Genomic DNA, 19,763 nt, shown 5'->3' with positions numbered 1-19,763 from the left:
TAACGTGCTGATGGTTGCACAGCTTGTAAATGGTGGGTGAGGTTAGGGTTGGAACCCAGCCTGTCCAAATCCGGGGTCTGGGTGTTCAACCACTGAGCCCTGCTGGCTTGGGCCAGCTGTGGGCAGCACCGGAAGAAGGTGACATCTCCAAGAAGCCCGAGAGAGCTACAAAGAGCTCCAACATTTAAGGGGTGAGAATAGGAAAAAACCGATTTGTGGTGGTGGGGAGGGAGAAGAAGGCAGAGCATGTGTCTAGAATGTGGGGCTGGGTGGGGGGTCTCTCTGCCTTCCTCTGCACCCAGGTTAAGGGCCCCCGGTTCAAATCCCAGTTTTGCCACTCACTGCCTGTGTTCCCTCAGGCAAATGATTTTTTATTTAATTTTTTTAAATGTTTATTTATTTTTGAGAGAGAAAGAGAGAGCACGAGTGGAGGAAGAGCAGAGAAGGAGGGAGACACAGAATCAGAAGCAGGCTCCAGGCTCTGAGCTGTCAGCACGGAGCCTGATGCGGGGCTCGAACTCACGAAGCGTGAGATCATGACCTGAGCCGAAGCCGGAAGCTCAACCGACTGAGCCACCCAGGCGCCCCGCTCAGGCAAATGATTTAACCCACCGTGCCTCAGTTTCCCCAGCTGCACAATGGGGACGGTGATAACCATATCACCCCCTGCTAGAGTCGCAGAGGAGATTAAATGGGTTAATCCACTGGCTAATCCAAAGGCCTGGGGGTGCGGTGGGGGGGGAGTTGATCCCAGGAGCCCGCCTTGGCTCCCGGGACAGGCATGCCGGGACCTGCGTTTCTGGGGGTGCTGAGGCAGGGGTAATGAGTGGGTGGGGCTGTGGCACAGACAGTGGGCTGAGCTCAGCGTCTGGGCTGTGTGGAGATGGCCGGGCCAGGGTTTTGGGGCCTCCCCGCTGGACCTATCCTGCTTCTGCTCCTGCCCCAGGCCCTGCCGGAAGGACCCCTGGTGTTTGTGGCTGTGGTGAGGTGTCCCCCGCCCCGGCCTGGCCCCTCGCCTCTCCCAGGCCGGCCCTGACCTGGTCCCGTCCCCAGGTGTTCCGGCACGGCGACCGGGCCCCGCTGGCCTCCTATCCCACCGACCCGCACAAGGAGGCGATCACCGTCCTGTGGCCCAGGGGCCTGGGCCAGCTGACTGGGGTGAGAGGCTGGGGTGCGGGGGGGGGGGGGGGAGTGGGCGGGGCAGGGAGGGGTCTGCTGACTCCTGCTCTGTCCTCAGGAGGGGGTCCGCCAGCAGCTGGAGCTGGGCCGCTTCCTGAGGAACCGCTATGAGGCCTTTCTGAGCCCCGAGTACCGGCGGGAGGAGGTACTGCCCACGATGACCCTCACCTGCCTCCTGACCTCTGACCTCCACTGACCCCAACACTCACCGTGGGCCTCTGCCTCTGGCCTTTGACCCCCCCCATAACCCAACCTGCACCCCAGTTCTGATCGCTCACCTCCAAACCATTGACTTATTCATGCTGACCTCTGACCCCACCTCAGCATGAATATGCTTCACCTCTGACCTCTGACCTCCGTCAACCCTGACTTTTTCTTTTTTAAGTTTATTTATTTATTTTGGGAGAGAGCGCACGCAATCAGGGGAGTGGCAGGGGCGGAGAGAGGGGGAGAGAGAGAGAATCCCGAGCAGACTCCGCATCATCAGCACGGAGCCTGACATGGGGCTCGAGCCCACGAACCGTGAGATCATGACCTGAGCTGATACCAGGAGTCTGGCGTTTAACCAAATGAGCCACTCAGGCGCCCCAACCCTGGCTTTATTTTCCTGCCCTCGCCTCTCTCTTCTGACTCCCACCAACTCCGTCCAGATTTTCTGACCTCTGGTTTCTGATGCTAAAACTTGCTGGTTGTGACTTTGACCCTTACGGGTTCAATTTGCCCTCCCAACTTCCCATCTTTGATCTCTGCCCTTCAGCAAATCTGAATTTCCTCCCTGTCTTTTGACACCCCCCAATAGGAGCATTCCTCCTGACCTCTGACCTCTGACCCCTGATAGACATGTACTGAATTCTGGTCCCATGTCCTTCAACCTCCCCTTCTAACCTTGAACTCCAACTTCCAGCCACCAGCAATTCTGATCTTCCTTTCTTTCAATGAGGCCACTGACCCCTCTGGTCCCACATGTTCACCCAACCTCTGACCTCCAACCTGGCTGCTCCTGACATTGACCTCTGACCCTTGAACCCAACTTCCAACACTGACAACCAGACGCTCCAATTTGCCTTGGGTTTTGACTCCCAACCCCTAATCTTCGACCCCGAACTGAATCTGAAGCTTTTGGTTTGCTGCTGCAGCTGACCTGTGACCCGACCTTGGTCCCCTTGCCTGTTTTCTCCCCGCCACCCCAGGTGTATGTGCGCAGCACTGACTTTGACCGCACGTTGGAGAGTGCTCAGGCCAACCTCGCAGGGCTGTTCCCTGAGGCTGCTCCAGGGCGCCCAGAGGCTGCCTGGAGGCCCATCCCTGTACATACAGTGCCAGTCACCGAGGACAAGGTCAGGGGGCTGGGCAGGTGCAGGGGCGTGGGAGGGATGGAGAGAGACATCCTCTGGGCTGGAGGGAGCCAGTGGCTGGGAGAGGCAGTTTGGCCCAGCTGAGCGGCTCCCGGGGGCGTGTGCTGTCTCGGGGCAGTGAGCCCTTCCCCCGGGGAGAGCTGTCTAGGTAAGGTGACCCGCCATCCCCATGCGGCGCGGCCAGATCTGGGAGGGACAGCGTAGTTTGAAGAGAGATTTGCACCAGAGACACACAATTCCACAGCCCCAATTCCCCGCGCCCTCTGCTGTGACTGGGGTCCCAGTCAAGCTGTCCTCTCTGAGCCTCAGTTTCCCCCAGCTGCTGAGGTTCCCCACGCGCAGCTGTCCCCGATACCATGAGCTGCTCAGGGAGGCCACGGAGGCAGCGGAGTACCAGACCGCCCTGGAGGGCTGGACAGTGAGCGGGGCCGGCGGGGCGGGGCCCGGAGGGGCGTGGCGGGGAGGGCGGGGCAGGGAGGGGTGAGGAGGTCCGTTAGACTCACCCAGCCCGGTGCACCCAGGACTTCCTAACTCACCTGGAGAACTACACGGGGCTCTCGTTGGTCGGAGAGCCGCTCCGCAGGGCGTGGAAGGTTCTGGACACGCTGATGTGCCAGGTGAGCCCTCGCCCCACCCACCCAGCCAAGGCAGCAAGGACACCTGGATTCAAATCCCAGCTTTGCCGCTCACTCCCTGTGTTCCCTCGGGCAAGTCCCCTAACCCTGACTGCCTCAGTTTGCGCATCTGCACAGTGGGGACAGCAACGCACATATCAACACCTCCTGGGGTTCCTGTAACGATCGAGATCCATGCCATGTGCTTAGAGCAGTGCCGGGCGTACAGTGAGGCCCGCAGGGAGGCCGGAGGCTGTGTGTTTGTCATTCCTCCTGTTAGTTTCCTTGCGGGAAAAGCGCCCGAAACCAACATGCTGTGAAAATCATCCTAGTTGCACGGTGGGGATAGTTGCACTGGGCGTGCTCTGGTGTAGATGGTGACGCCACCATCGGACCCTTCTAAAGTCCCAGACGTCTGAAGTTTGAGACACCTCTGGGTCCGTGGGTGAGGGCTCCTGGACGGTGATGGTCGTTGTTAATTAATGATTGTTATCGGCCGCACCAGATCCGGCCCATGAGGGGTTCCGATGAGGGAGGTGGGGGAGAGGGCTGCAGCTAACGGGACAGCACAGGCACTGCGGGGGGGGGGGGTCTGAGGGGAGCATAGAGAGCTCAGGATGTCCTGGTCACTTTGTCTCCTCTCCCTGTCTCTCTCCAGCAAGCCCACGGTCTTCCCCTCCCATCCTGGGCCTCCCCGAATGTCCTACGGACGCTAGCGCAGATCTCAGCTTTGGATATTGGGGCCCATGTGGGTCCACCCCGGGCAGCCGAGAAGGCCCAGCTGACAGGGGGTGAGGCCGTTGGGGCTGGGAGGCCGGGAGGCCAAAGCGCCTTCCTCTGGGGGCTTCTCCAGCGCTCTGTTCTTGCCCCCTCAGGGATCCTGCTGGATGCTATCCTTGCCAACTTCTCTCGGGTCCAGCGCCTAGGGCTGCCCCTCAAGATGGTTATGTACTCAGCTGTGAGTCTTTGGGAAGGGGGGCAGTGCCATGTGGGCACAGGGATGAGGGGAGGAAAAGCCGGTGGGGTGGTCCCAATGGAACCTCCGCCCGCTGCCTTGGGTAGCTCATCTCCAAACCATACTCTCAGACCGTTTCACTAGAGGTACAGTCTGGAAGGAGGGAGGTGATGGTGTTGTAAGAGTTTAGCTCTTCTGGAAGGACAGGCTGTTTCACTGAACTGCCCGATCATATTTTTGCGTCTACTTGACCGATCTTCATTAAATGATTACCTGCAATTAGTGGGATTGCCTCCAAGGTGAGCAGATTTGGGGGGTGGCGCTAAAGGGAACTGGGGGACATCTGGGAGGCAGCTGGATGCACCAGCCTAGAGTTCAGGAGAGACAAGACGTGGAGAGAGGAGCCCTGTCTCAGCCCTGGGATCCACCCGCAGCACGACAGCACTCTGCTGGCCCTCCAGGGAGCCCTGGGTCTCTATGACGGTCACACCCCGCCGTATGCCGCCTGCCTCGGCTTTGAATTCCGGAGGCACCTCGGGGACCCGGACGAGGATGCTGGGTAAGGAGGGGGTGGCGCCCAGGAAGGGGCAGGACAGAACCGTCGCGGGAAGAGACGTGGGGTCCCGGGCAGTGGGCGTGGCCCGGGCCCGGAGGGGTATTTGCCTCGAATGGCACTTGGAGGTTGACAGGTGGGAGTCAGGAGCCCAGTCTCCCCATTCGGCTCCTCTTCTCCAGATTTAAGTCAGTGGCAGGGGGGCGGTGGGGAGGGGCTCGGGTGCCACCACCTCCTGTCTCCCTCCAGGAACGTCACCATCTCCCTTTTCTACCGCAACGACTCCTCCGGCCTGCCCCTGCCCCTCAACCTCCCCGGGTGCCCGGGCTCCTGCCCACTAGGCCGCTTCCGCCAGCTCACCGCCCCCGCCCGGCCTCCGGCTCACGGGGTCCCCTGCCACGGCTCCCGCGAGCCTGCCACCCCTGCAGGTGACGGCCACGGGCGTTGGGTTGGGAGCGTGGGGGGGCCCGAGTCCCACGACTCACACTCCCGTGTTCTCCCCGCAGCCACGGTGGTGCCCCTGCTGGCCGGGGCCGTGGCGGTGCTGGCGGGGCTCAGCATGGGGCTGGGCCTGCTGGCCTGGAGACCCGGCTGCCTGCGGGCCTGGGGGGGCCCCGTGTGAGCTGGGAAGCCGGGCGCCCCCTTTCCCGCGCTGCCATTGCCTCCCAACATGTCTGCTCACCCGCTGCTCTGGCTCCCGTGACTTACTGTGTGCGCCTGGCCCCGTGGGAACCGAGGGGAGGGCTCCCGGGCCCCGGAGCCACGGGCGGGTCTGCGTGCGCACGCACGCGCGTGCTGTTACCTGTGTGTGGGGGCCTGCGTGAAGGGCGGCCTGCGCACACGTATATGGCCCGTGCGTGCACGTGCGTACAGACACTTGTGCGAGTGTTTCTGTGCTTATTTGGGTGCCTGTGAGGTGTCTGCATATACGTGTTGGCACAAGAATGCGCGTGTCCGTGTGACAGGCCTCTGTGCGTGCGTGCGGTGCGTGCGCAGCCTCCATTTGTGCATGTTGTACGCGTGTGGGCGTGCCTGCATGTGCGGGTGTATTTATGCGGGTGCATGGGAGCGGACGGTAGGTGAGTGCCTGCGGGAACATGCATTTGTAGGTGCAGCACGTGATGCGCGCACCTGGCGGGCACCAGAGCCGCGCCTGCTCAGTGAGCCCCTCCGTGGGTCACACACTCCCTTGAGACCTGGTTCCCGGCAGTCACCCCACCTGGCTTTGGGCTGTCACCTTTAGTCTTCTCCACCGCCGCCGCCGCCGGGGGGGGGGGGGCGGGCGGGGGTTCAAACGTGCGCGCAGAGGGACAGCTCACAAGGAGGTGCAAGGGCCAAAGCCACCGGCAAACCTGAGGCTCTGTGACTCCCGGCACGTGACTGGCCTCCGTGCTCCCATCTCCTTTGGCAGAGCTGAGACTCCTCAGACCCCACATCCCTTGCCATTAAACTGGAGGCCAGCAGAGCAGGCAGGGCCGGTGACGTTCTCATTCTGGGGACTGCAAGTTTGCAGGGGGTGGGACCTGCCTGTGTGCCCACTGGCTCCCATGGGGCTATTTAAATAAAGTGGAAAATTCAGGTCCCAGCTGCACTGGCCACACGTGGCTGGCCGCTGCCGTACTGGGCAGATGGCCGTTTCCATCCTCGCAAATGTAGCACCGGATGGCACTGAAGACTAAAAAATGCTCCTGCAGACCTACTAATAAAACAGGAGGCCCTGTGGGGGCACCTGGTTCCAGGCCCGTTCCGGTGCCCCTGCACTTAACCTCTCAGACCGGGAGGGGAGACGTCACTCTCTCCACCACGTGGCAAGCACTGGGTGGCCAAATCTGGGGGCTGCCTCCCCCTGGGTGGCCTGGGCCGAGACACCAATCCCCTCAAAGGCCATAACCCACGTGTCACACTGATGAGCATGCCTACATCAGGTGGTGTGTGTGAACCCACCAGCACCACCAGTGGGGAGCCTGGGATGCAGGTGATTGCAGGTGGGAGACGGGTGCTCATAGCAAGAAGCTACTCCTAGCCACGGGACCCCAAACCTCCCCCCCCCCCAGGGGGAATAAGGTGCAAGCCCCTCAACCTTGGGCAGAGGGTGCAGAAAGGGCTGGGCAAGGTTGGACTGGGGTCAGCAGCCCTGTCTGCACAGCTTGGAAAAGCCGGAGAACCCCCTGTCCTTTATGTTGAGACCACCAACAGACCCATCCATAAGGACACCTCAGAAGGTCTTCATGTATCCCTGGAGAGGCGGGCACTTTCTTGCTTACATTGACCCAAAGAACTCGCAGGTTCTTTAAGTGGCTCCAGCAGGATGACAGGAGCCCAGCCTTCAGCACACTGAGGTGGCCTGTGGAAAGATGGGGGCTCCTCTGCGTGACCCCTGCCCTTGCCCCGAGGGGGTTCCGGATGCAATCTCACACCAGGACCACACCACAAACCCTGTCCGTTAGGACAGCTCAGACACAGCGACACGCGTATTCAATGAGCGCCCTGTGCCTAGTGCTGACCATCCGGGGGGTCTGTCCCCACGGAGCTGTGATTCTTGGCCCCAACACTTTCAACCCAGGTGTGACAGACCCGGCCCAGATGCCACACATCCAACTAGAAAGCAGAGGTGAGCCAACAGCAAAAGTCCACTTTAGAAGGCAGGCATTGCATGCGCACACGCACACACACTCCAGAGAAAATCATTCCAAGTCAGAAAGAAGCACCCGGAAAACCAAAGTGTTGTACATGCTTAAATTATTAGGTAAAAACATTGCATTTAAAAATAGCTTAAAAAGGGTACAAACTTCAAGGTGCTTTCAAGTTGTGGGCTGTGCAGAGATCCCACTTGGCCTGTAGTGCTTTGGGGGCCGGTGGGGCAGGGTGGGGGTGCCCGCCCACCATGCCAATGGGCCTGAAGTGTAACAGACTGAAATGTAATGGGATGTGCCCCTGGGGATGGGGGCACAGGCACCCAAGGGCTACTGGCCGGCTCGCTTCCCTCCACCACTCTGGCTGGTGACACCGATAGGTGCCAGGGGGCAAGGGCACCTCAAGCACTCAGAGAGGCTCGCGAGTCCGGAGAAGGGCAAACGGACCACCCCTCAGTCCCCCCTGGGGGTGCTCAGGAGGCATGGACTCTGTCTCTCCTGGAACCCAGCACCACCCCACCCCGCAGAGTAGCAGCGGGGAGACTGTGCCCAAGGGGGGCCTAGTCATGGCGCACGGGTGCGGGCGGCTCCTCCCCACAGGCCTGGTCTGAGTAGGGGGGAGGCGGGGGCTGCTCGTCCCCCAGCACGTAGGCAGGGTGGCCGCGGCTACGCTTGGCCTCCTTGATGTAGAGCTCCAGGAGGACCTTGGTGGGCTGCTTGTCCACCCTCTCCTTGGGGACGCCATGGCTCAGCAGCCAGCCCGTGAGGTCCTTGCGCGTCGGGTTGGGCCCCAACATGAGCTTGGCGCGGCCCGGCTGGCTCTGGCGCCACAGCAGGCCCACGTCGGCGATGGTCTGGATCTCCATCACCGCCTCCAGCACCGTCATGCCCTTGACCAGCAGGCTGACCAGCGAGAGCCGCAGCTCGGAGGGCGCGGCCGTCAGCAGGCGCCGCTGGAGGCCCTGCGTGAAGGGCACGTCCTCGGGCGCCGGCCAGGGCCCCTGCTCCGGCGCGGGGGGTGAGGGCGGCTCGCGGTAGATCCAGTCGAGCATGCCCAGCTCGCGCACCAGCTGGATGCCCTCCTCCATGGTGGTCCAGGGGCGGAAGGGGAGCTCGGTGGCCTCAAAGTGCAGGAAGGACTCCCAGCGCTGGCGCCAGGCCAGCAGCAGCCAGGTGAGCAGCGTCTGGCAGCCACCCCGCAGCGTCTTGCAGTGGTAGTTGAAGATGGCATCGCCGGTCAGGTCACCCAGGAGCGCCAGCTCTCCAGAGTTCAGGGACAGGGCCGGGCCCCCCTGGTCATACACTCGCAGGATCCAGGTGATCATGAGCTCGTTGGGGTTCTGCTTGAAGCGCCGCGAGATGGCCAGGAGCTCGGTGTACGTGTAGTAACGGTCCCCCCGCCCCATCTGGGTGGGGGCCAGTGCTCGCTCGGCCATGACGATGGCTGTCCCCTGCAAGCAGCAGCAGGAAGCCAGGAGGGGTGCTGCTGGGCAGGAGCTTCAGGGAAGGGGAGAGGCCGTCAGGTGGGAAAAGAGCCACACCCCCCAGCACCCCCCCCCCCACCGGGACCCCTCAGATCCCCAGGTGTCAAAGGTCCCGGGGGGCACCATGTCCTCAGGGGAGGTCAGAGCCCAGTGCTGGACATCATGGGGGTCCCAAGCCAGCCCCTTCAGGAGCGCTGACAGGGTCGCTGCAATCTCTCCTGTGTCCTCCCCCTCACCGCCCCACACTTCATCCAGTGCTTAGCACGGGGCCCAGCTCTGGGCAGCCACTCGGCATTTGCTTTTGTATTATTACCATAATCTACATATTTCACGATAGATTTATTGCTATGGTACGGCCAGTAAGGAGCCTCTTCTGCTCTTACCAAGGACAGGGACAGCGGCGCTGTTTGACTCTGGAGGAACCACCTGCAGACAGGAAGGAGCCGGAGGGGAAGAGCTGGTCAGCAGGACACAGGCAACCACGGCCCCCAGCCCTCTGTCCCCAGAGTGGGGCCCCTCAGACCCCCTGGGTGTCAAAGGTCCCGGGGGGGGGGGGGCACCATGTCCTCAGGGGAGGTCAGAGCCCAGTGCTGGACATCATGGGGGCCCTGGTGCCCTTGCCCTCCTCACTCAGGTCACAGAGCCACTTGGCTCCAGTCCTAAGGGGGAGACAGACGAGAGCTCACCCAGGCAGGACAAATGACCACAATACCCGGCCACTGGGGTGCCAAGAAGCCCTGATCACCCCTTGACCAAGCCTCACTGTGGCTTATCCTTGGCCGTCACCTTGTAGGATCGGCCACAACTGACTTCGGCACCACCAACCCCCACCCCGCCCAGCTCAAAGCAGTGCCCCACTGAAGACACCCCCACACCTGCTCAGCCTGCACCCCAGGGCTGTCTTCCCTAGCTGCCTCCCAGAGCCTCCAGCTCTGCTCTCCCCTCACACGTCCCTCCACAGACGGCAACTTCCTACCCCATCTTCCCGGAAACGCCCTCTCCGCTGCAGCAAACATTCAGAGCTCCGCAGAGGACGCCTCAGGCAAGAGCACAGACTGAGCACCCCCCCCCCATCATGGAAAGGAGCTTCTCCCCCCAAAGTGCCGGCCAGCGACAGCGGACACCCCTGAGCTCTCCCAGAGAACATGCCCGCATCCTACTGCACCACGGCCATCGTTCTGTCCACTCCCGACATCCAAGGACCAGGGACAAATCGCCCCAGACCAGAGAACACTGGCTTCTTTTCAGACAACAGGTCCCGTGCCCATTTTATGCCTGGGCTCTTTGCAACATTTGTGCAACATTCTCTAAACAATGGTTAGTGTGTAAAGCGGAGGGTAACTTCACTAACTGTATCAGTGTATCCATCCAAGGACGGCTGTCCAAGTTCAATCTACAAACCCCTCAGTGCGAACAGCGCGAAGTGCTGACAGCTTGTTTCTTTTCTTCCGCTGACTCTGAAAATCAGCTTTCATTGGTCCGTCTCCATCTTGTCCAACCCTTACCTTTAGGTAGGAAGTATCACCACCACCCACCCCCAACCGTGCAGAGGATTCGGGCCCATATGCTGCTGGCTGTGCTGCGCCTGCTCTACGGATATAGAAACTGAGGCTCAGGAGACCAGCTCTCTGAGCCCATGAACAGCAGAGCTGGGATTTGGACCCGGCCCAATTCTGGCTGGATTTCCACTGCTATAAATGAACAGGGATTTGCATGTAAATCTCCAGCACAAATGCTGGCACATAAATTAGGTCCCAGAGCTATCTGATGTGAAGTCATCCCAAATGAAGGTAAGGTTATTTTAGATGGGGGGGGGGGGGGGGGGGGGGGGCGGAAGCAAGAGTTGTCACCGAGAGGGGATGTTAGCGGCCGGTCCCTCTGCTTGAAGACACATGTGCAACACAGGAAGGACTTGAACAGACAGTCTGGGAGGGTCCAGAGACCTCAAAACCAGGGCTCCTCAGATCCCCAGGTGTCAAAGGTCCCGTGGCGCACGGAGTCCTCAGGGGTGATCAGAGCCCAGTGCCGGACATCACGGGAGCCCAGGTCCCCACGGCCACTCACCTTCAGGAACAGAGAGGCCCAACTAACTGCACTTAGAGCCTGGGAAGCACAAAATCCACCAGGAGGGTATCAAAGTCCACGATTCTTCCTGTGCAGACCCCAGGCGACCCCACCTCCCCAGTGTCACCGGTCCACAAGGGGACCGTCGTCAAACCCCCTACATGGAGAAAACCCAGTGTCTACCTCCCCTTGCCTAATTTTACAGACTTTTGGCACTGGCTACACCTGCTACCAACCCTGGACTGTGAAAGCTGCTAAGGTGCAAATCCCTTGAAGAACCTACCGGGGTGGCAGGAGGAGGGAGCTATCCTAGGGGGAAAAAACCCCAACCCTAACACAGAAGCAGCACTCACGATGAGCAGAGACCCTTTTCTGCAACCATTCTGGAACAGACCAGAGGAAGACATTTTGGAGAGGGCTCAGGAACCACAGACACAAAGCACACAGGAGACCCCATTATTTCTGATGAAATTAAAAACGTGCTTTCAGGACACCAGGCAGAAATAAAGCAAGCATGGCAAAATGTTAAACTTATGTGTATTTCCCCGCACGTGTGAGGATTTTAACAAGTAAAAAAAAAAAAAAGGGGGGATGAAAAAAGGAATACATTGGAAAATGGCGAAAAGAGGGCGCGCCAGTGATGGAGGAAAAAAAAAAAATCCTTCCACTTGTGACAGGTCAACACTTGGGATGAAGTTCGACAGACTTTCAGGTGGCTGCCTGAAGTGAGAAACTCAGGGAGGATTTTTGCTGGGTCTTGGTGGGGACATGGAAAATCAGCTAGCTGCCCCGGGGCCGGGCTTCCTCGGCGATGGGGAAACGGATGTCCAAGACCTGAATTAAGGACCAATTAGCTCAAAAGTAACGTTTCCCGAAACTCGTGCATGGGGTGAATACAGAACTCTGGTATTTGGAGGGACCGTGTCCGAATGATTCCTGAGGCTAAAGGCCCCACTTGCTGTCTCCTAAGACCGCACCCACGTGGCTCTCAGAAACCCCGTAATTCATCTAGAGACTCCACACTCCCTTTAGCTCTTGGTAAACCCTGAGATCCTGCCTCTACCTCCCCCATATCTTTATTGCAGGTTGCATAAAATGCCAGCCACGTGGAATGGAAAAAAACAGCGACTTCCTAAGGGAAGCCCATGTAGCCAGCACAGAAGTGGAAAACCTCAGCAAGAAAAACTCAGGGTCACACGCGCTCCCCGCCCCCCCCCTCCCCGCCCCCAAGAAAAACGGACAAAATGGCGGAATTCTGCGACGTGGGAAACAGAAATGGCGCAGCCCGGCTGCGGGGCCAAGGAGCGCTGGCCTTGAAAACCCTCATTCGCTCCGGGGGCAGGAGTCCTCCCCACCCTGAGGGCCCCTAAAGGGCCGCCAGCCTCTTCGGACGCCACTGCCCACCCCGCCAAGATCCCCAGGCTCGCCTCGGAGCGCGCGCTGGGGTCTCACAAGGGCCTGACCCCTTCCACGCGACGACGTGGCCGCCCCGCCGCAGCCCCAGGCACCTCACGACAGGAGCGACCCAGACCCCAACGCCCGGCCGCGCAGACGGAAAAGGGCCACAAGACAAAGACAGCTCACCCGACCCTCACTCTCTTCAAAGCGTGCGCGGGCGCCCTCGCGTCCCGCTTTATAGTGCGCGCCGCTCGCAAGGCCCGCCACAAGCCCCTGCCCGGGCTCCGCCCCGAGGCGTCCAACACACGCGCCGGGGCCGGAAATCCAGCTTTGGTGCTTGGGGAAGCGAATAATGCCTGTTCCCTCCAAAAATCTTCCTAAACAGACGATACGATGTTGTCCCTAGAGGCGGAGAAAGAAAAGCAGGGGAATACCAGGGCCCGTTGTCCTCTCAGGAGCGTCAGGCAACTCTGAGGACAGCACCAAAGGCGGGCGGCAAAGGGGAAGGACCCCGAGCCGGGACAGAGCCAGAAAGGGAGGCTCCTGGAATTGCCAGCGCGGCAGTGGCGCGAGCTTTGGCTGGAAGGGGCGGGGCCGACCCAGACTGAGTCCGCAGGCAGGAATGGGAGGCGGGGCCGGTGCGGAGATCGACGGGGGACGTTCTGGGGTAGCGCTAGCGTGGCGCAGACTGAGAGGCTCGTTCCGCGCAGCAAGAGGAGGGGTCGGTGCCTGGACGCCGGGGCGAAAGGCTGGGCTTCTGGATCTAAGGGAGGAGGAGGATGGGGGCCAGGACTCCTGGGCTGTGTGAGGGCCGGAAGTGCTCCCTCCACCCCCCAGTTTAGATGGTTTAAGACCTGGGGGCTTGGATTCTTGGTAGGGAGGGCTCAAGCTCTAAGGAGCGTCTTTCAGCTGACTTGATTGGAAACATTCTTTTCAGAGATAAAAAAGGAAACTCCTCTACTTCAAACCCACTCACCAGAGTCGCCACTGTCAACAGTGTGGTGTGGACTTTTTATTTTATGGCTGTATACGCACACATGTTATGAGTAGCGATTTTTTTTTTTTTTTCATTCCAGTTTGTCCCCTAAATAGTCTCCCCCGGATCAGTACAGAGTGACCTCATTCCTTAAACGGGGGCCAAATATTCCCTTCTGTGAGTGGAACACACATTGTTTAGCTGGTCATTTGGGTCGTCTTCTTCCGGTGAGGAGACACCTCCCACGAAGCTTATAGTCTGATGTAAAAGGAACATATCCTTGTATTAAGAAAAGGAGACCTTTCTTCACTGGCTTTTGCCTCACCCAGAGTAAAAAGCAAAGTCTTCACTGTGGCCCACAAGGCCCGGAGGGACCTAGCCCCTGTTCCCCCTCTGTCCCTGTCTCCCTCTCCCTTGCTCAGGGTACACTAGTAATTGGCTTCCCTAATCTTCCTGGAACCTGCCAAGGACGTTTGTAGCTCAGAACTTTTGCTGTTCCCTCTGCCGGGAATCCTTTCCCCCAACCTGTCCCCATGGCTCTCCTCTCTTCAATCATGTCTCTGCTCAGATATTACCTTGGCATAGAGCCCCTGCCCCTTCCCAGACCCATCTCTATTCCCCTCCTTTGTTTTTCCTCATGGCACTTACCCCTGACATATCTGTTTCGCCTCCCTGCGGAAATGTGAAGCCATAAAAACAAGGATGTGTGTCTAGTTTGATCACTGCGATAGATCCAGTCTCTGGCATATAGTTGCAGCTTATTTTCATTAAAGATGAACACATTTGAGAGCCTTTTGTGGGAGAGAAGCGGATTATTTTAGCAACCCTTAAAGAGCACAAACTAGGTGTTATGTTAAACTCTATCTAGATTGAAGTACTATCATTACCCCCATTTTACAGATGAGGAAACTGAGACCCGGATGGGTCAATGCCTGGACACAGGTCACGGAGCTAGTAGGTGGCAGAGCCTAGACTCAACCCTTCCAGCTTAACCACTGTGTGAAAGGGAGGTAGAGGGGACCCCCCCCCAGGTCAAGGGCCTGTAGGGGGACCCAGGTAGTGAGGTAAATTTGTACTTGAGTTTCAACCGTGCCTTGTTCAACAAATGACTCTGATAGCAAAAATATGCTACATGGAACAGCCTTAAAAATGGATGGATGGATGGATGGATAGATAGATAGATAGATAGATAGACAGATAGACAATTTTTAGAAACAGCCCTGTGTTGGAGGAGTTTGGCAAGAAGAAAGAGGAAGTGATGACAGGGGCTGCTGGTAAGGGCAGGAGGTGAGGTGTGGGTGCAGGGAGAATTTACCTCAGGAGGGGCACATTATTGGGGGTCTGGGAAGTAAAAGATGAAGCCCTAAGGGCTTGGAGAGAATCAGCTATTCAACAAATATTGACACCATTTGTAGGTATGCCAGGAACCATTGGCACAGCCTCTTTGTTGACCTTGTGCCTTGCGTCTCTTTCCTCTGAATCGCTTCCCTCACCTGTCCCTCTACCCCAGAGGGCCCAAGGGATGGCCCCCGTGAGAGTTGGCATTTCCACAGAACACTTAGAAGGTACTGAGCTAAGAGAATATTCTGGGCAAAAGGTACAGATTATTTAAATTATTAATCTGAGTGGGGGGATTAAGAGGGGACCGAAAAGGGCAAGACTCTCAGTGGGGGTGGGGGACTAGAGAGTAGGGCTGTCAAGTGCTTGGCAGGGAGCTGTGGGAGCAGGCCAGCGGTGGGGTCATTCCTGTGTCCTGGAGCGCCATCAAGTCCAGATGGCCTGGAGCGCCAGGATGGACCAGAAGTTCATGTAGTTCAGATAGGAAATGAAACCTAAAGAAGGAAGAGAGCAGAGGGGGTGAGGTGCAGCATTCATAGCCTACTCCACATCCTGATTCTTTTCCCAAGCCCAATCACACCCCGACCCTGTCCCCAATCCATTTCCCAACCCAAACCCAACCCCATCCCCTCATCCAGCCCTATGCCCAACCCCACCCTCCTCTCCCACCTCAATCCCAGCTTGTCCAGCCCTGTCCACAACCCGTCCTCATCCCAAACCCTGTCCCACTCAGTCCCTATCCATATCCCTGAAGACCCATGCCCAAACCCAACCCCAGCCCAGCCCAGACCACTCATCAGGAAGAGAAAGATGCCGGTCCACGCCAGGTAGAAGCTGAGCCCCAGAGTGTAGGTCATGCCTTCCTGCAGGTACTCATGGGCCTGCATCAGGTAGAACAGGATGCCCAGTATCATGCTGGCCCCTGCATGAGTACAGGTGTTAGGAAGCTGGGCATCAGGCGTGTGCAGACCCCTGCCCATAGTTGTATGGCTGCCTGGCTCTTGCTCAATATTCTCCCAGTTCCTTTTGCCTCCCTGTACCTCTGTGCGCAGGCAGGAAAGCAGGCTCTTGATAATGTCATGGTAGAGCACATTGGGACCATTGGGTTGTGTCTAAAACCGTAGGCTTTGCGGCCAACCAGAACAGAGCTCTTGTCCTGCCTCTCCCTCCCACCTTAGGGTAACTACTCTGTCTCTCTGAGCCTCACTTCCTTCATATGTAAAATGGGCATAATCATAGGACTCATCTCCTTGGGCTGTCGTGAGGAGTTGTTGAGATTGGCACAATTCCTGGCACACAGTGAGCCCACAAGAATGGAGATGATGATGATGATGATTATTGTATTGGGTCTTTAATTTTGGGCTTCTGAAGAAGTAGACTAGGAACCCACTCATTCTGCGTATTTCAACCTAAAAAAAATTCAGGTAGTGAAGACCTGGGTCATTTTTTCTTTATGTTGTTGAAAAATAATATAAGAGGTGTTTCTCATTTAATTAAAAAGACTGAGCAGATTTTTTTTTTTTTTTGTAGAAAAATGTCTTATAGGGGCGCCTGGGTGACGCAGTCGGATGGGCGTCCGACTTCAGGCAGGTCACGATCTCGCGGTGCGTGGGTTCGAGCCCCGCGTCAGGGTCTGGGCTGATGGCTCAGAGCCTGGAGCCTGTTTCCGATTCTGTGTCTCCCTCTCTCTCTGCCCCTCCCCCGTTCATGCTCTGTCTCTCTCTGTCCCACAAATAATTAAACGTTGAAAAAAAAAAAAGAAAAAAAAAAAAGAAAAATGTCTTATATTAGATGACATAAAGCTGAGGTGTTTTCTACCCTTTGTACCTTATATGTAAACAATTGGGAAGAGCTACCAGACAAATTGGATAAATACTATTTGCAAACAAGGAAATAGGAAGTTGCATGTTTCCTACTCTTGACTCTGCTATCATTGTCCAAAAATGTTTTCCTGATAAAACTAAAAGCTGTGGTCAATCATTACAAATGATAGGAACGTAATATCCTTCATTTCCAAATTAATGTGCCAACCCAGCTCCTTTTCTTCTAAAAAGTGTGATTTGGCAATGCAAATTGAAAACTAGACTAATTCTAATCAATTAGAATTAGCATATCAATTTTGAGACATTTGGGTCAAGTGGAAGGATTATCATGGTAAGGAATTGTGCAAGGTTACATAGCTCCATCAGGTGCCAACATTGTCTAATCCAATCCTCACTACATCTCCACGTGATAGGAAATTTCACCCCCACCCTACAGAAAACTGTAGGCTCAGAAAGATTAAGTAACTTGAACAAAATCACAGAGCCGGGGACAGGGGGCAGGGGGTGGGGGGGGGGGGAGAAAGGATTTGGGCTGGGTCAGAACTGGAAATGGGTATTGGGTAGAGGTTGAAGTTTGAGTGGTGAGGACAGAGGGTGAGGTGGGGGACGGGTTTTGGTTGAGTTTGAAAGTGAGGTTCACAGGTGATAGAGTTGGGTTGGATTTGGAATGAGTGCTGAGATTTGGAAAGGGGTTGGGGATGGTAGTGGGGATGGTTTGGAGATGGGAAAGAGATAAAATGGGAACGGGGGGTGGGGGTGTGGAGAGGTGGCAGGTGAACTGGAGGCTGGTATTGGGGCTGGAGATGAGGTTGTGTTGTTGGAAGTTCATATTTTTTATTGGGATTGATCAGAGATTTGGAGGGAGATAGAACTGGGATGGGCAATGTACGTGAGGATGAGGGTGGTGTTGGAATGTGGTGGGGAGGGGGTTGGATATCATCATGGGCACTGGGCAAGGTACTCCTCGCCTTGGTTCCTGAGGGATAAATCTCTCTGCCATGCCTGTCAGGATGCTGATGATGACGTTGGAGAAGTCCAGCACAGGTAAGTTGGAGCTGGTGAAGAAGACGATGTTTATGAGCATGATGCAGAGGCAGAAGCCGGCAATACTGGCAAGGATGAGAAAGGCCCAGGCAAAGTCCAGCAAGTCTGGGGAAGGAAGAAAATCGGAACACCAAGAGGCCCTCCGACTGAGCATGGGGGACAGGGTCCCCCATGAGGCTGGGAGTATTCCTGAACCCTCTCCCTTGCAAATTTTTCTTTCTCATTTTAAGAAAATTGAAATTGGGCTGTAGAGAAGGGATATTAAGGCAGATGCCTTTAGCATTGAGGGCACACCTCTGGGTCAGTGAGAACAGTGTCTTGGGCAGTGAGAAGAAGGGTGGGAATTGAGGAACCAGTTCTGTGTGATGAGGAAAGATTCCTTGGGGTGAAAAAGTCTCAGGATAATGTGTAAGATCCTAGGGTTAAGAGGACTGTGGGGATGGGTATCATGTAATTGAAGGTGAGCATAGGGCAATGGGGATGATCCTGGGGCAATGAGGACCATCTGGAGGAAGGGATGACTATCCGGGGGTAGTGAGAACTACCCCAGAGAAGGGAAGACTAACCCTGGGCAGTGAAGACCATCCTAGAGAGGGCAGAGAAGGGTCCCTGGGACAAAGAAGAGAGATGAGTCCCAGGAAGGGTGAGTATAGGGCAGGCCTTACAAGCATTCTGGTCGTACTCATGAAGGCAGGAGATGTCAGGGCACTGCACAAAGAAGATGGTGTTGATGGGGATGGTCGAGGGGCCATCAGGATCCCCAGGGGGTGTCAATGGAACCTGGAAGTGGATCCAGGGCTGGCCCAGGGTGATGAGACCGATGATCACCATGCCAGCCAGGCTCAGTGCCAGGCTCACCTGACGGCTGATCTTCTTGGCTCCATGCAGCAGCCGCCAGCCCATGGGCAGCTGTGAATAGCTGCATTTACTCCTTCTCTGACACCTGTAGCAGATTGCCCACCACCAGGGTCAGCACTGAGTCCAGCCACCCAGCCCAGCCACCCCAGTCCAACTGCCAGACCAGACCATGACCCACCCAGTGTAGCCTTTAAACTATCTTCTCTACGTCCATTCTCCCTGGCCTGTATCCTTCAGGTCCTGCCTCTAGATGTTTAGCCTCTAGGCTCCCTTGCTTCCAGATCTAACTTCCAGACCCTGCCACCCCCAAGTTCAGTTCCTAGGTTGAATTACAGGTCCAGCCTTTATGTTATGCCCTACCCAGGGTCAGCCTCACTTGGGTCCAGCCTCTAGTTGCCAGTAGACTGGCTTTGCTTCTGGTCGCTGACCTTTGACTACTGCCCCTCCCCCAGAATCCTAGCCCAGAACCTGGCCCACTGCCTGGACCCCTGCCTCTCACCCGCCAGAATCCATCTCAGCAGATCTGCTTGATCGTATGCTCTGGATATTGTTGTCTAGAGTACTTGGGTTGTATAGGGAGCTGTCCATAGAGTCTTTGAAACTCTCCTGGGTGGTCCAGATGATTGAATCAGTGCTTTTGACACTGGCGGTGGGGCTGTGAGTAATTGAAGGGGGGACATCGACTTTGGCCCGGATTGGCAATGTGAGGCATTGAGTACTCAAACAAGGACTCTGACTTGTTGGAAAGTGGTCTTGGCTACGGACTTGACTACTATTGTAGTTAAGGGACTCTACATTGTTCAGGGAGATGTGAGGAAGTAATAGAGAGTTTTGGATGCTGAAGTGGTGAGTTTGGAGAATTGGTGGAACATCTTGGGTCTTCAAACGGTGACTGTAGGTAACTGACGGTGTATCTTGGATACTGAGCCGATGACCGCTCACAGTGGATGGCGTGTCCTCAGTACGGACCCAGCAACTGTTGATAATGGGTGGCACATCTTGGATACTGGCCCAGCGACTGTGGACTACTGGGGGGTCTTGGATGCTGACCCGGCGATTGTGGATAATGGACAAGGGTTCTTGGATGCTGACCCGGTGACTGTTGATAATGGGTGGGGGCCCTTGGATGCTGGTCCGGCGATTATGGATAATGAGCGGGGGCTCTTGGATGCTGACCCGGCGATTATGGATAATGGGCGGGGGCTCTTGGATGCTGACCTGGCCACTGTTGATAATGGGCTGAGAGTCTTGGATTCTGACCTGGGGCCTGTAAGTAATTGGTGGAGAGACTTCAGTCTCATTTTGAGTATTACTGGGAGCTCCTGGAAGGAAACCTGGCTGGGCGCTCTGGGGTCCAGACTGGGGCCTCTGGGACATGTGGGGATGCAGCGTAAGACCAGTCCCCAGATGCACTAAACAGTCACCAACTGCTTTTAGCCCCTCTTTCCAGGCACCTCCATGGCCACCTGGAAGTCTGTTGGTCTCCCTC

The 19,763-nt window shown here is 56.9% G+C and overlaps 2 protein-coding genes and 3 non-coding genes across 7 annotated transcripts; 1 reads left to right on the top strand and 4 right to left on the bottom strand.

Moving 5' to 3' along the window:
• The first annotated feature begins 768 nt into the window (after positions 1-768).
• On the top strand, positions 769-5,343 carry ACP4 (acid phosphatase 4). Of its 2 annotated transcripts, XM_003997468.5 has the most exons (11): positions 771-982; positions 1,054-1,158; positions 1,238-1,324; positions 2,370-2,516; positions 2,854-2,952; positions 3,056-3,151; positions 3,807-3,939; positions 4,024-4,106; positions 4,538-4,662; positions 4,906-5,084; positions 5,163-5,343. In XM_003997468.5, the coding sequence occupies exons 1-11, from the start codon at positions 884-886 to the stop codon at positions 5,276-5,278; spliced, it is 1,269 nt and encodes a 422-aa protein (XP_003997517.3). In that variant the 5' UTR covers positions 771-883; the 3' UTR covers positions 5,279-5,343. The 2 variants fall into 2 exon arrangements, with proteins under 2 accessions (XP_044902187.1, XP_003997517.3); XM_045046252.1 differs by having other exon boundaries at positions 769-982; positions 4,906-5,343.
• A 2,035-nt stretch (positions 5,344-7,378) lies between these two features.
• LOC102899129 (Friend virus susceptibility protein 1-like) lies at positions 7,379-19,651 on the bottom strand. 2 transcript variants are annotated; one of them, XM_045046189.1, is made up of 8 exons: positions 18,774-19,651; positions 14,916-15,043; positions 13,860-14,002; positions 13,404-13,469; positions 12,422-12,637; positions 11,121-11,220; positions 9,157-9,199; positions 7,379-8,786 (listed from the first exon to the last, which is right to left on the bottom strand). In XM_045046189.1, the coding sequence occupies exons 1-8, from the start codon at positions 19,649-19,651 to the stop codon at positions 7,850-7,852; spliced, it is 2,511 nt and encodes an 836-aa protein (XP_044902124.1). In that variant the 3' UTR covers positions 7,379-7,849. The 2 variants fall into 2 exon arrangements, with proteins under 2 accessions (XP_044902124.1, XP_023100688.1); XM_023244920.2 differs by lacking the exons at positions 13,404-13,469; positions 13,860-14,002; positions 14,916-15,043; positions 18,774-19,651 and having other exon boundaries at positions 11,191-11,220; positions 12,422-12,428.
• Positions 8,855-8,945, bottom strand: LOC111558151. Its single transcript, XR_002738744.2, has one exon. It is a non-coding gene; the product is annotated as a small nucleolar RNA SNORD88 (small nucleolar RNA).
• LOC111558153 lies at positions 9,284-9,382 on the bottom strand. Its single transcript, XR_002738746.2, has one exon. It is a non-coding gene; the product is annotated as a small nucleolar RNA SNORD88 (small nucleolar RNA).
• On the bottom strand, positions 10,727-10,817 carry LOC111558152. Its single transcript, XR_002738745.1, has one exon. It is a non-coding gene; the product is annotated as a small nucleolar RNA SNORD88 (small nucleolar RNA).
• Positions 19,652-19,763: the final 112 nt, after the last annotated feature.

This window comes from Felis catus, chromosome E2, assembly GCF_018350175.1.
Source record: "Felis catus isolate Fca126 chromosome E2, F.catus_Fca126_mat1.0, whole genome shotgun sequence".
Taxonomy (NCBI): Eukaryota; Metazoa; Chordata; class Mammalia; order Carnivora; family Felidae; genus Felis; species Felis catus.
Note: the sequence above shows the minus strand (reverse complement) of the source record. Positions and strands in the feature narration are given on the sequence as shown.